This window comes from Drosophila guanche, unplaced genomic scaffold, assembly GCF_900245975.1.
Source record: "Drosophila guanche unplaced genomic scaffold, DGUA_6, whole genome shotgun sequence".
NCBI lineage: Eukaryota > Metazoa > Arthropoda > Insecta > Diptera > Drosophilidae > Drosophila > Drosophila guanche.
This window is the reverse complement of record NW_022995745.1, coordinates 299,001-314,740: the sequence shown is the minus strand read 5'-3', so window position 1 is coordinate 314,740 and position 15,740 is coordinate 299,001. Positions and strand designations below refer to the sequence as shown.

The 15,740-nt window shown below is 42.1% G+C and overlaps 1 protein-coding gene across 4 annotated transcripts; it reads right to left on the bottom strand.

Annotated features, from left to right (window-relative positions):
* Nucleotides 1-10: 10 nt before the first annotated feature.
* Nucleotides 11-14,929, bottom strand: LOC117581226 (serine/threonine-protein kinase minibrain). 4 transcript variants are annotated; one of them, XM_034268207.1, is made up of 9 exons: nt 11,541-12,069; nt 10,066-10,229; nt 9,779-9,913; nt 7,165-7,336; nt 6,938-7,105; nt 6,582-6,868; nt 5,636-6,512; nt 870-1,474; nt 11-782 (listed from the first exon to the last, which is right to left on the bottom strand). In XM_034268207.1, exons 1-9 carry the CDS (start codon nt 12,016-12,018, stop codon nt 591-593), a joined length of 3,078 nt encoding a protein of 1,025 aa, XP_034124098.1. In that variant the 5' UTR covers nt 12,019-12,069; the 3' UTR covers nt 11-590. The 4 variants fall into 4 exon arrangements, with proteins under 4 accessions (XP_034124098.1, XP_034124099.1, XP_034124096.1 ...); XM_034268208.1 differs by lacking the exon at nt 11,541-12,069 and adding an exon at nt 14,753-14,929 and having other exon boundaries at nt 11-1,474; XM_034268205.1 differs by having other exon boundaries at nt 11-1,474.
* Between the last annotated feature and the right edge of the window lie 811 nt (nt 14,930-15,740).

Below are 15,740 nucleotides of genomic sequence, written 5' to 3'. Positions count from 1 at the left end.
TTAATTTTGATTCGTTTATAGTTAAATGTTATGTCGTTTATTAAATTAAATCTTTAATTTTAGCATTAAAATTAGACCAAAAAAAATAATGTGTTCTAAAAACGCGTTTCTAGCGTATTCCCACACAGTTGGGATGCCGAGACGACTGCTGTGAGCGTTTTGAGAGCGTGTGTGTGTGGGTGTGAAGTGACTAAACCATATTTGAGTGTATGTGTGTGGATGGGAGGGTCAATTTCAGCTAGTTTTGATTACATACATACATATACACATATATATGTATGCATATGCGTGGGTTTGATTTCTCCCACGAGTACTGAAGTAACTGTGCTTTGTGGATCGTGGGATATATGTATAAGTTGTTCTTATACACCTCAACACACAATCGTTCTTCTACACAGTTAACAGCTGTGTGGGTGTGGGTGTGTGTGTTTGTGTTTGTTTGCGATAATGAATCTTGGATGATTGGCTGCAATAAATAGCGGTATTTCTGGGGCAGCGTGACAGAGAGTGCTCCACGCCACGACAGAACGGTGGTGCACAAAAAAAAATAGTATTACATATTAATAGGCGATAATTGATAACGCTTTAGGCTAGTGTATAACTACAGGATTCTGTTGAACACAAACGCCCACCATTGGCGATGAGGAAGAGGCATCGCTGCTGGCGCCTGTCGCTGAGCCACTGCTGTTCCCAGTGGCACCCACAACCCCACCCGCACTGCCAGGCCCAACGACCACATGTCGTCGCTGGCCAGCTGATTGCATGGGCATGGGCATTGGCATGGACATGGGCATCGGCATGGGCATAGAGGACATTCCGGCCGTGGAGGTGGTGGACGTTGACAACGGCAGTTGTAATGGCAGTGGCAGTGGCGGCATCGGCAGGGGCATAAAGGCGGACACGGGCATGGGTACCGCGGCGCTGGCAGTGGCTCCCACCGAAGCCGGCCCGGCTGGCCCGCCAGCCGCCGACGCACTGATCACACTGGAGTCGGTCATCATCAGGTGCGAGGCGGCCGCGGCAGCAGCAGCAGCTGCTGCGGCCGCGGCCGCTGACATATTCCCGTAGTAGGGCAAGGATGTTGGCGCATAATAGTTTGACATCTGAAGCAGGGCCGGTACACGCATGCGTCCGTTGGGCGGTGGGGGCGGCATCACCTGGCCATGCGGCGGATCGCAGTCCATCGGATGCGGATAGCTGTTGTTGCTGCCATACAAGTGACGGCGACTGTTGCCTCCACCACTGTTACTGTTACTGTTAATGTGGTTTAGGCTATTCAGGCTGTTACTGTGGCTGCTGTTACTGTTACTGTGACTGGTGTTGTTGCTGCTGTTGTTGTTACTGTGAATGCTGCTGCTGTGGTGGTTGTTGTGGACAGCCAGAGCGGGCGGATGGGCGGCAGACTGCAGACTGAGGGCAGAGAAGTTGTTCATGGCGCTGGCAGCGGCATTCGGGTGCATGAGTGCATGCAGACCTGTAAAGTAGAAAGTCAAGAAGACAACTGTTAGCGCCATTGTGTTTACATATTAACATAACGATGAACATTGCCATGGAAAGCTCTCTCAGGGGCGGGACACAACTGTAAGGGGGAAGCTGAACATTTGGATACCCTTTCTCAAAGATTCATTATTTTTTGTTTTTTTGTTGATTATATCATAAGTTTTTATTGAAGGTTTTTTTTCGCTTTTTTTTTTTTGTAATTTTCCTTTTGTTTTTTTAATTTTTTATTATTTTTTTTGTCTGCTTTAGTTTTTTTTTTTCTTTTTATGAATTCCTTTTTCGTACGGTTTTCTCCTTTTGGTAAAGTTTCCGTTTTGGTTTTCTTTTACCATTAATAAATTACTTCGTACACTTTAAACTTAAACCATCCGCTGCGGTCTTTTTTTTTACTATATAAATGCCATACATGCCTATGCATGCAACTGTGTGTATGTGTGTGTTGTCTGTGTGTGTGTGTGTGTGTGGGTGTGTATGCGTGGGAGTGTCTCGTCATCTGATGTATGTAATTTGTCGCTTAATTTTGTTTTTATTTAAATTTAATGTTGCAATACTGTATCGTTGAACATTCGTCCCGGTTCTCCGTCAACAAATGCATTATGTTGTTACTCCCACTCCCTCCCGTTTTCTTTTGCTGCTGCATGCTTTTATTGCGCTGTTACTATTTTACTATGTCCAAAATGTAAAGTTAACATTTACTCTCTTCTGTCAAATGGTGTGATGTTCTGTTCTCTGTTAAGCACCGGACATCATCTGATCATTTGAAGCGTCAGACGGCTACTAGCTGTTACTGTTAATGTTACTGTTCGATCTGTCTCGCTATTTTCTTCTTGTCGCTTCGTCTGTGTCCGAGTGGGGTGGCTGTGTGTGGTGTGTGTTTTTGTGTATTTTTGTATTTGTAAAGTTATCGACTTATAAACACTCTTTCCATCCGGTTGTTGTCTTTCTTTTTTTTGGTTTTAGTATTTTACATAAGATTCGTTTAATTATTTCTCTCTGGTTCGTATTTAAATTCTTGAATTGTGTTCTCTCGGGGGCTAACCACTAAATTGTTAATTAATATTTACGGTTTATATGTATTTTTCGTATCCTCACATCCTTCGTATGCATGCGATCGTTTTGTCTCTCCGTCTGTCCTGTGACTCTGTCTGTCTGTCTGTCTGTCTGAATGTGTTTACAAATTAATTGAGTTGTGGTTTTTTGTATCTTCTTTCTTTTTGGGTCTTCGCTTCGTTTCATTTTCGGTAATTATTCTCATAATTATTCATAAATGTTATATTTATATATAGATTTATGTATGTTAAATTTTATTAAATGCTAAAGTTCTTCCTTTTAGTACGTACTGATTTTTCATTTGTTATAAGTTTTTTCGTGCCGTGTTTTTCTTTTTTGTCTTAACTGTTCTTCGTTCTTTTGTGTTTACCAAACGCTTTCATTCTCTCTCTGGTATTTATCATTTTCTTTTCTGAATTTTGCTTTGTTATTTTTTGGTTTTGCTGTTTTTGCATGCCTATGTTCTGCCTCGTTTCAATCTCTTTTTACAAACTATGATTTATTTTTGGTTTTCAACTCGTATTTTGCATAGACTATATATTCCGAATTATCTTTATTTTATTTCGCCTTCTCAATAAAAACTTGTATGTATATTTGTATATATACTATATTGTATATTTTTACCGTTGAGAGATGGTGTGAGAGAAGGGTGTGTGTGTGTGTGTGTTTGTCAATGTGTGTGTGTGTGATCATGCAGGAGAAAGCTAGCTGCCAACATTCGTGGGCTCTGTTAAACATACTACTAGTAACATAACAGTCTCTGATGTCCGTCTGTCCGTTAACATTGCTTTGCGTTAAAAGGGGGAGGGGGGCAGTGTAAGTGGGTGTCGAATGTGCGCGTTTCGGTTGCGTTTCGTTATCACAAATAAGAGCGGCCCCTGTTAAGACCAGCTGAAATGTATGCTATGGCTTGCTCGCTCCCTTACTCACTCGATCGCGGATTGCGCTCTAATCTATCGATCGTTAAGTTCGTACCACCAAGGAGTAAGACACAAAGAGAGCGATCAGTGCTGACATCGTTTTGGGTTCTCAGTCTATGAAAGGTATGTGTGTTAGTGTTAGTGAGAGGACAACAAAGGTAGGGGGCGTGTGTGAGATAGAGGGAAGAAAAAGTGTTTGGGCATGTTTTTTGTGTGCTGTGAGTGGAAGGACAACAGAGGTTGGGTCGGGAGTGTGTGTCTTTGTTGTGTATGGTGTGTGTGCAGTATTTTACAAACTGATGATCCGCATTCTGTCAGCATTCTGGCATTCAGTATAATATATATGTATGTTTTCATGTATAAGAATGATGTATATATGTAATGTATGTATGAATGCTGCTGCTGTTGCTTTTGCGTATGTATATTATGTTCTTGCATATGTATAAACCGTTCCTGCTTCTCTTATACATTTTTATTGTATGTATATCCACTCGATTAGATACTACTGCAAATGCTGCGCACACAAACATATCGATCGTGTCCCGTACGATCACATATATGTATATACATATATATATATATATATATATATATATAATATCTATCGTTTATTCCTTTCGCTTCTCGCACTCTTATTAAAGGAGTTGTGATTTAACCGTTAATATACTCGTTACTGTATCTCGTTACTTATGCATTTATATATATATTTATTTATTTATATATATATATGTATGGCAGTCATTAAGAAAGTCGTTAAGGATTCCTCTTTAAATTTTTTGTTTTAAGTTTTTGTTTGTTTTTTTTTTTTAACTTATTTTTCCGTTTTTTTCTTTGTTCTTACACTACACGCCTATTATTTCTCTTCTTTCCTATGTTTGCTTCACTCTACAATTTCTATATGCTTAGAATCTAAGTATCTTTTAGCCCATTTGTTTTTATTTTGCGTAATTCGAGTTGATACAAAAAAAACGTAATTATGTGAACGTTAAACATTTAACACACGATTGTATTTCCTTCATTTGGAGCGTCTAAAATGCGTGAGCATACACATTTAAATATTTATATTCTATAAAAAAAAACACATAATCTAATAAATAAATAAAAGAAACGCATCACACAGACTATCTTTTGTAGGAAAAAGAGCTGTGTGTGAGTGTGTGGATGAATAGAGATAGAGAGCGAATGTGAGAGTGAGTGTGAGATAATTACACACACACAGAGAGATTGAGTGAGAGATAGAGAGAGGCGGCGCTGCTGAGAGAGATTGAGAGAGCCTCTTATACTATTTACAATTTCCCTGGCTCTGGGCTCTCTCTCGCCAGCGATCACACGCTGTTAATGCTACCCGTATGACTAATGTTTCTGCATCTACTCCATTGATCTTTGCCATTGCTACATCGCTCCTCCGTTTGCCGTTTGCCGTTTGCCGCTTGCCATCACATCATGGGCGGTGGAGACGCCTCTTTACTGTGAGTGGGAATGTGACTGTGGAGGCGGCGGCGGTGGCGGTGGCATCCTTGTTGTTGCCGGCGATGATCCTGCTGATGCTGTCGCTCCAGTTATCGGTCATCGGCGTTCGTCTTTGTCGATTAAATCGATTAAATGTTCGTTTATATTATATATTATATTTGCGATTGTTTGCGTGTTTGTTAGAAAGAGAGAGGAACATACAGATCATTGTTTTTTTTTTGCTTGTTGTTGGTTTTTGAGGTATTTCTCGTTTGTTGTCTCTACTTTTGTCACAAAGAATTGATTCTTGCAATGCTTTCTACTAATTTTTAGAATTATAATTCATAAAACTAAAGATAAATCATACGTTTACAAGGAGATAATATAGATAAATGTATGCTTAAGAAATACGGTAGGGTATACGGGAGGGAGGGTTTCGGGTTCTGGATAACTAAACATTCCAATTCGATCCAAAATATACAAAAATCAAAAGACAAAGCACAAGGGGAGGGGCACACACGCACACAAATCATAATTGCTGCAACACGCTCTACAACAGAAAATGAAAAAATGCAAACGAAACGAAACGAAACGAAACGAAAGACCCGTTCTAAATAGGGCAGCTACAAAACAACAGCATGGATTATGATCAAGATGATGGAACAACGGTGATTGGGCAGGAATGGTTACTCCTTTCTACTAGTGCTACCACTCACCATGACTGTGGGCATCCACAACAGACGCTGACGTCGATGCACCGCCCGGACCCGCCAGTGGCAGCGGCAGGGACATCGGTTGTTGCTGTTGTTGCTGCTGCGCCGCCGCCGCCGCTAACGTCAATCCAGAGCCAGTGCTGCCGCTGCTGCCATTGCCACCGCCGGTTGTTGTCGTGGAGGAGGTGGTGGATGATGAACTGGCCGCTGCCGCTGCTGCTGCTGCTGCTGCTGAACTGGCAGAGACGGCACTGCTGGTGCTTGCACCTGGTCCACCGCCACCTCCGCTGCAGCCACCGCCGCCACTGCCACCGCTGGCACCACTGCCACCAGCACCGGCATTCGCTGTGGCACCCGCGCCGCTGGTGTTGGTCGACTCGTCGGCGGTGCGCTTGAAGAAGTTGTGCTGCAAGGCATAGTACGGTGTGACGCGCGTCTTTGGGTCAAAGTCCAGCATGCGCAATATCAGATCCTTGAACTTGAGATAGTCCGACACCGAATGTCCCGGCTCATCCAATCGCCTGCCACCCGGTCCGCCCGTTTCCACACCGAGTATGTCGTGCAGCTTCCGTGATCCTGGCGGCTTGTATTTGCGGCCATTCTGGTTCTTCTTCAGGACATAGGAGCCATCGGTGACGATCTTGTCAAAGAACTTGCGCGTCTTGTGAGCCTGATCGAGCAGATATTTGGGCGGCATGCCCAGTACCTCGACAATCTTGTTCATCTGATCGACCTCATTGCAGCCCGAGAAGAGCGGCTCTCCCGTGTGCATCTCAACCAAAATGCAGCCCAGCGACCACATATCGATGGCCAGATCGTACTGTATGCCCAGTAGCACCTCTGGCGAGCGATAGAAACGCGACTGGATGTAGTGATAGATCTGTGAACAAAAGAATAATAATAAATATTAGATGATAATTGAATGGCTCGGGTGCTCGGCTCCACTTACGCGCTGTCCCAGCTGGCAGGAGCTGCCAAAGTCAACAATTTTGATGGCCGAGCGCTTGGGGTTGCATAGCAAGATATTCTCGGGCTTCAAATCACAGTGTATTATGTTCAGTTCGGGCGTGCTAAGGAACAGCAGCGCCGTGCACAGTTGCTGCGCAAATTTGCGCGTGAGGTTCAGCGAGACGCCGCGGAAATTTGTGTTCCTAAGCAGATCGTACAGGTTGTATGAGAGCAGCTCGAAGACCAGGCACAGATGGTTGCGCCACATAAAGTGACGCTTGAGCTTGACTAAACGAATTCAAAATAAATCGATTAATATTTATACATGGGAAATACTCGTAGTAGCTATAGCCATACCGATATAATATTTATTTTCAGCATCCGCACGATTCATCATTTCGAGCAGCTTGACCTCGATTTGTGCCTGATTTAGGAACGGTTTCTTATTCTTAATTATTTTGATCGCCACATGGCATTGCTCCTCGTGATCGTAGGCCTTCACGACTTGACCGAAACTGCCTTTGCCTAAAGGTATAAACGATATAGAAACCTGAAGACATATCAAAGACAAATTGTATACGCACCAATTAGCGAATCAATCTCATAGCGATCCAAGAACTTTTCACCATTCTTGATTATATAATCATGATTATCATCGTCATAGCCATCGTTATATAATTTGCGCTCCTTTTTGTTCGACGAGTCATCGTCGCCTTGTGTCTGCTGGGCACGTCGCTTCTTTTTCGCATAGTATACCTAGAAAAAAAGTGGCGATTAAAATCAATTTGATTAATAATCGTCATCGGAATCAGGTGATAAACATGATAAGCATCGAAACAAGCATGAAAACTCGCTATTAAGTTCTTGTCTATCAATAAACCGATACATTTCCATGTGTTTCCATTTTCATCAATCAGAAATGCATCTAAATAAAATGGTTGTACAATGAAGCGCATAAATCTTATGCCGAGATCAAGTAAGTATTTATCGATAAATTACCGATTATCTTGCCAATAATATTCACGATATATCTGCGTTTATCGCAAAGGCAATACAAGTCCCCATTTGCATGATTTTGCTCTCTCCCCCAATGCAAACACGCGATTTGACTGGACGAAAAGTGTGGCAGAAACGCCCCTGTTAACACTTCGATAACTGCTCCACTGAGAGTGGAGAGTGTACTTTGGTGCACGTGCATGGGGCAGGGGCAGGGGCAATGGCAGGGCACGGCATCCCATTGAGGCCAGTTATCCCGTTACTTCCACTTCATCAGAGACAAATGTAAACATTGCCTCCCATCCACCGAACCGGCGGCAGCGACAGCGGCAGCGGCGACTAAGCGACGGCGTGTTCTCCTACCTCAACCCTCGCCGCTTTCCCATCTATTAAGCAGCGGCAAAAGCAGCAGAACAGGGCAGAACACACACACAGAATGAAAAAAAGGAGGTTGCGTTTGGAAAAAAGTTGTTGCTAACGCGGCAAGCAGGCGGGAGTGCGAGCGAGATGTCCTGCGTTTTTGGCGAAGAGCCCTTTTGCAGGTCCTTTACAGACCCCCTCCGCTGCGCAGAGAGGAGTTGCAGGAGCAGCAGCAGCAGCAGTAGAGCGGACAACGTTGGTGAAGAGAGCGGCAGAGCGCCTGTACTGTGGGGGAATGGGAGAGTTTCAACAACGCCTAAAAGCAGGCTGCACAGACAAATGGGCTGCGTCTACTCGTTGTAGAAATTTAGCGAGAGAGAGAGAGCGCTCCCGAATGCTCTCCAAAAATGGGTGTATGCCTTTGGCTCTGCTTTGGCACTGACTTTTTGTTTGTTTGCGCGGCAACAAAAGCAGTCGTCGGCGTCACAGTTAATCTGCAAATGGCTCTATGTCTCTCCCTCTCTCTGGGTTTGCTGTTGTCTCTTTGGACATGGAATGACGGTGCATGACGCTGCACTGCACTCGCGATGATAAGGCTGGTCACACTAATCCTGTAACGATGTAACGGGGCATTAGCCCACACCTCAGACAACTGGCTGTCTCATTCACTCTTTTAAGTTAAAGCCGGATAGGCAGCACCGCGCAAAATACAAATTCCTGTCCAATTTCATATAAATGAAACTGCTCCAGGAATTTTTCTTTTGCCGTTTCGTTTGTCGAGTTTGTCCAGTTACCTAAACGGAATCCACAGATTCTTATCGCTATATTGATATCGAGAGAACAGCTGGTAAAGAAGCCACGAAAAAATAGTTTACAATTAAATATGCCTGGAGCGATTTTTCTTCGATTCTGCTGTATAATTTGTTATCGACTCTGTTCGATAAATCGGCCATCTGGGGCCTCTGGAAAAAGTTAATTTATATTTATTCTGTTAGATTTGTACCTCGATCTGTGGCTATCTAAAAAAAACCGTGAGCAATAGATTGTCATCGATTGTTGTAGCAGTCTTTCAGCGATTCATGATGTCCAAAATAGTTTTGTGATTTGTTATAGATTCTGGTTGGTCCTTAATAGATCTTTGAATGAGCCCAATCGATTGTCATTGATTCTCCTTTACATTCATAACGGAAGATTATGCAAGAATCCAAGCGAGAACAGGGACAAATAGAGAGCCAAGCGGTAGCGGAGGTAGATAGGTCATGGGTTGGAGAGCTAAATTATGTATCACCACGCACCCACGCACCAAATGTTGCGCTCGTCCCAAACCATCGCTCAAGGCTAGGAATTGGGTCGTCGTCGTCGTCGTCGTCACTATCGTACAACGGTGTATATGACACATGAGACATGACAATGCCTTTGCCGGCGTGCGATGACAGTTTCCATGTGGAGCCGGAGCCGTGTGTCGTCGCCAGGCGCTTTGTTTAGAACTGTTGGCAGAAGGCAGCAGTCAGCGAGCAGGCAGGCAGGCGGTACGAGTAGAAGGTAAGCATCAGACAGGCAGACAGTTGCGTTGCGTGTCTCTTTATGTGTGTCTTTGTGGCTATGTCAACGTCTTCTCTTTAAACGTCAATCGAAGTGCTAGCAAATGCCACCCGTAACGGGGTCAAGGACAAACGTAACGCAAGAGTACGAGTATCTTTAGAGCCCCTCAATATATATTTATACAATATACATCAGCAGATCTGATTCTGATTCTGATCGAACTACTACTACAACGAACATAGATGGATGGATGCCAAGGTTCCGTTTCGTCACAATTCATATGTATATCGCAGTACTTACCTCGTTAATGTGCTTATAGGTCTTTATCAGATCGACGCTCAGCTTTCGTAATGGTCCTGAAGCGGGATCCCGAAAGTGTGCGGGAATGCGGGCCTGCATGGCACGCACCTCCGACGAAGACGAAGGACTAGGGTGCTGCAATAACAAATGTAAACAAATATATCGATGAAATCTACAATCTTCGAACATCTTTTTAAAACATTTCCCATAAGTGAACGGACACATTTAAACATCAGAGTACCCTCAATGCGTTTATATAAATAATTGTCATATTTTGTGGTACTTACATGATGCATCACATCACGATGCGTGGCAGGCAGATCCTCTTCAACAACAAAGCGACCATAGAGCGGTGCATGTCGCTGTCTGCCACCGCCGCCGCCACCACCGCTACCGCCGCCCTGCGATGTGTCCACGGCCACGGTGCCCGTACTGGACCCATAAGCAGATACTAAATGAACGTCATAGAGAAAGAGAAATAATTAATGTGTGTCAAATATATTGGAAATATTCTACTCAGATATAATGGAAATGTTGACATGTTTATTCGATACGATGTTTAAAAATATTTATTAATTGTTAAACAAGATTGTTAGGGACCTTTTGCTTATGGGACATTTTTTGTACGGAGCATACACTTTTCTCCCAGCATACACACAACGGACCAATAAGAACTTTATATATATATAGGGAATATATGTTTGGGTGCTAAATATCAGCAATTTTTTGGGTAAAAATTCAGCTAATTTTAAGTTTTAGATAATTCTTGAACATTTGTAGGGCCTATGTATATTTGTGTTGAAATCAGTTGGAAATCCAACAGTATTTTGATCCTCAGGTGTATTTCTGTGAGCGTTTTCTGCGTGTTTTTTTTTTTATTGGTTCAATGACCGATGGGAAACGCTCTTTGGCCTCAGAACGAACCAAATGCACCTGTTCTCTCGAGAAAGTCACACCTGACGTACAGAGGAAGAGACGCTGCCAGCGGCAGCACACGAATGCTGCCAAAATGATGATAATGATGATCAGAGCAGAGAGGAAAAACAGAGGAGGGAGAAGCAGAAGTAGCAGCAGCAAAAAGTAGAGTGTGGAAAGGCAGCAGAAGAGTCGGTACAGAAATACCTTTTACCTTCTTTAATTTTAGAACCAGACGGAACTGAAAAATATTACACAATATGCAAGCAGAGCGGCAGATCATCTCGCAGTGGCAGTCGAACACACACACACATATGTATATGTACATATATGCAATTTTACCGCTTTCATGTGTTGCCATGTTCCCATCCTTGTCTTTTTCTCTGTTATGTTTTGTGGATCAAAAATAGCCTCAAGCGAAGAAAATAAACAACACAAAGGGAGAGGGAGAAACAGCAGCATTTACTGAGTTGTTGTCTTTGTTGTGGATGCATGATATTGCATTTCATCATACACGAATGAAGCAGACATAAAAGACAAACGATGATTAATCGATTAATCCAGCAATCAACCGATTAACGAAAGATGCATCAGAGAGGAAACGGTAGAAGTGAAACGAATGGTTGATGGAACGCAGAAATTGGTGGAGCATATCCAGTGGATCAGTGGAAGAATGAATTAGGAAGAGGAAAAATCAATGATTACTTGCAGCAGCAATCAACAAACCGAAGAAGCATCTTTGAAATATATATTTATCTGCTGGCCTTATCAATGTGTACTAGGCAAACGTGGATATGAAACTGTGCAAACACTTTCAAGACGGATATCCTATATCGCATATGCTTACAACTGTACGATGTTGCAGGACTTGCGTGATGCTGATGCTGATTCAGCTTCTGTGCACCACCGCCGCCGATCAAGATATTGCCATCCACCTGATCCGCAGTCGGGAAAGCAGAGTTGCCTCGCTGGACTCTGTGGAATCGGGAACTGATATGCCGTGGATCAAGATCCACATGATCATGATCATTATTATCGTAGCTTCTCCTCACACGATGCTGGCAGCCAATTTGTGCCAAATAATTGATGTAATGGGGCGGCGGCGGTAGTGGCGGCAGCGGCGCCTCCTTTACCACTGATGGGGGGTTTAGGTCGCGTGCAGCAAAGGGTTGCATGTACGAGGATGCATGTGATGATGATGACGACGACCAGGCGCCGCCACCGCTGCCGCTACCGGATGCTGTGCCAGTGTCAGTGGCCTTCTCGTGTCCATTTGCAACGCTGCCGCCGTTCATTGACTGCCAATAAACCAAAGCCGTTGACATCTTTGTTGGATCTTCTCACTCGCAAACAAATATATATATATCTTAATTTTTATTGGGTATTTTTTCCCTAATTTTTCTTTCGTTCTTCTGGGAAGAGTTGTTGATAAAGACTGCCTAATTTTGTGGCTTTAATTTTCCACTGAATCTTTATTTCCTTTCAGAAAGCGATTAGACATCAAACGAACTAAACTTTTTGTACACTAATCCATCCATGGGATGGTTGATTGTGGCAACAGTTCGTGTAGAAGTTACAGTTTAGGGTTGTTTTTTTTTCAGTTGACTTTTCGCAAGTCGGAAGTCGCGCTGCATCGCGCGATCTGCGTCCCGTGAAAATTCAACGAAAACTGCGGTAATTTTCTTGGCCCCAAAGTCTTGCCAGTCGTTGCGGGATTTATTTATACGGAACAGCATTTTCGATGTCGTCGTTGTTTTCGTTGTCTCTTTAGTCAGTGAGTGCATTTTCTGATGCGATGACGATCATCAGCATCATTATCATTAAAAAGTAGGGGATGCAAGTGATCGTATCGTAGGGGTGGAGGTGGAGATTTCAGCACTCTTTGAAACAGTGTTCGCAAAGCTACCACATCGTTAGCTCTGTATGCAGTCTAGTGTTGATTAAGTACCTGAAGAAGCAGCACGAAAAGTGAACCCATCTGATAGCATCTAATCATTTGAATGAAATAACTATAACTATGGGCAGCACTAACCGGGTTTTTTTTTGCTCTTTTACTGGTATTTACTTTTCTTAGAATCGGTACTGCGTTGATCAGTGATCTGCCTGCTTTACAGTGTTGCTTAAGTACGAAACGGAACAGTAAATCCGGTTCCAGTGTTGGGCAAGTTTCCAATCAAGACTTTTAATCATTTTATATATATTTATCTTTCTCTTTGTTTGGTATTTTCTTTTGATCACATCTGTTTTGTTTTTTGTTGACCAGACACCCCAGATGGCTGACAGAGTTCCGCTCTTAGAGATAATGGAATTTCAATAATGTCAGAGACATGGAGACACGGAAGTGATTCTACAGAATGCGAAAGGTGCACCACCCGCACTTTTCTCGGAAGCAGATACATTATTTTCTTTGTTTTTGGTTGTTGTTGTTTACGAAAAGTAAACCTAATGACAAATTAATTTGAAAGTGTACTCATCTTTGTGGTTACGAACGCACTGTGCGAGCGAGTAGAGTGTGTGTGTGTGTGTGTCTGAGTCTGGCAAGCCTGTCAAAGGATAATTTTGGACTCGCGCACTCGCGCGCTGAAACCCCAATTATAAAATGGTTATAAATAAATTGAACGTTTGCCAATCGATGGAAAGAGTTGAATGATAAATGACTTGGACACCACGAAAAGAGAAAGAGAGAGCGAGAGATACACACTCGAATACACAGAGACAGATAGTAAAGGAGAGTAGGAGAGAGAGAGAGAGAGTGAGAGAGAAGCATCTATTTATAGAAATCTCTGTTTATAATATGTGGTCCCCGCTATTGCCATTACGACAAACGTATGCGTCCGTCGTCTGACAAGCTGTCGCTCTGTCTCACTGTCTCACAGTCGCTGTGTCAGTTCCAACCCAAAAATAGTTGACGACATTTTGCATTTGCAGGTTTTTTGCATCACAGGAATGGGAACGCAGAGAGCGCAATCGCATATTAACTATATGGCCAGCCTGCTGTTCCTACAAAAATTCATGATGGACGGAATGGACAAGGAATGACGCAGATGAATTGTTGCCTGATGATGCAGTAGTGTTCTCCTTTCTTCCTAGTAGTCGATAACTACTCGTAGAATTGCAATCAATCGCAGATACGCAACAAAGCACATCCGCCTGGCGACCGCAGGCAGCGGCAGCAAGTGGAGCGCAGACCACGAAGGTGAGTGAGTCATGTGGAATGGGCGGAACATATGGCGCCACAACTAATCATTGCCACCATAACCACCACATTCAACCATTAGCTCCCCTTCTTATTTGCAGTTTGTATGCACCCAAAAAGTAAATAAGGGAAAGACCCCGCCATGCAACGCCACCGGAGTGGTAGAGAAGCGGAAGCGTCGCGCAAGGTGAGTGATAAGCAAACAGTTGACACAAAATTCCAACTGTTTAATAATGAGTTTGATATGAGGAGGATTGGAGATTAATGAGGAGATATTGTTGGACCTCCCAATGCCTGATATTTACGACACTAGGTAGAAAATCTCTTCAAACTATTTGAGAATTTTACATCCTCGTGGAACAGAGGAAAATAAGTGACAAAAATTAACTTAACTTACAAATAGGCAAATAAACATATCTTGGATTCAGCTTTCAGCATGGACGTGGATTCGAGAGAATATGACTCGAATGTCTGATGGCGTTGCCACCTGTTTTCTGTACAGAGTGAAGTTGGTTGCGGTCATAAAATGTGGCCCCTCAGAATTCATTGTCCACATTCGGGGGAATTATTGACTTTATTAAAATATTTTATTTGCATTGTAAATACCAATGAGATTATGTAGAAGAGTCCTGTATTTTTAGGAATTTAATGGAACTGTTACACTTATTAGGCTTTCAGATTATGTGCAAGATCCCTGTATTTTGAGTTCTGAAGTTTTGAAGCACCTATTTCAATAATCTTGATATATTGCTCCGCCCAAACATCGAGGTCTTCTTCCACAGAATACATGCATTGATAGAATATGCTCGAGGATATATATATGTCTATATTATGTGTAACTTCTTGAGGGAGACTGTACTTACATTTCTGTTTATTCTTATCCATAACGCCACCGCTATTCGTATCCTCTAATCTATACATGTGGGGGCTGATGTTTTTGTTGGTTTACGCGGTTGAATGGTTAATGAATTAGTTCTTAGATTTATCTCAATATATATATATATAAGTGTATATATATATTTTCTTGTATTACTCTTTATATACACATAACATATGTATATGTTTGTATATATACCATATATCTATTGCGTTATTTGTTCATATAATTTTGGATAAATTGAATCAAATTATGTCTGATTTTGGTTGGTTTTGCTTTTGAATTTTTGATAAATTAAATTTTTGTATTTAATTTCTAGTTTTTCTTTCTACTTCTTGCTTTGCGTGTGTTGCTTTCGCTGCTTTCCTTATGGTTATTCTACTTCTTGGGTTGCTTTCGGTTCTTCGTCCTTTTCTGGTTGTTTTGCTTTCTTTAGTTGTCGTTCTGTGTGCTGTCTTCGTCTTCAATCAGCAACTCTTTTTTAAAGCTTCCTTCCGCTTTTGTCGTGTCGTTGTTCTTGAAATTTGGATTGCATTTACGATTTGCGATTTGCTTTTATTGCTTTATGTTTTTGTTTTTGTTTTTGTTTTGTTCGTGTATACAAGATATTACATATGTATTTGTATATGTATATGTGTGGGTATATGTATATGGTATTTATGCATATATATATATGTAAATATATTTATGTATGTATGTGTATTTGTGTGTGTTTGTATTTTGTTGTTGTCGAATACTTTTGTTTTGTTTTGTTTTTGCGTTGCGATTGTTTCTTACTTTTGTTTTTTTGTTGTTGTTTAGTTTTATTTAAAATTATGAACACATTCGTTTCAAGTCTTTTTGTTGTTTGTTGGGATTTGCTTTGAATATTGTATTTTTGTTGTTGTTGTTGTTTTTATATCACTGTTTTACTCCTCCTGGTTATCCATTCCATTCCTTCGTTTGCATATGTTTCGTTTTTGTTTCTTTTTTGT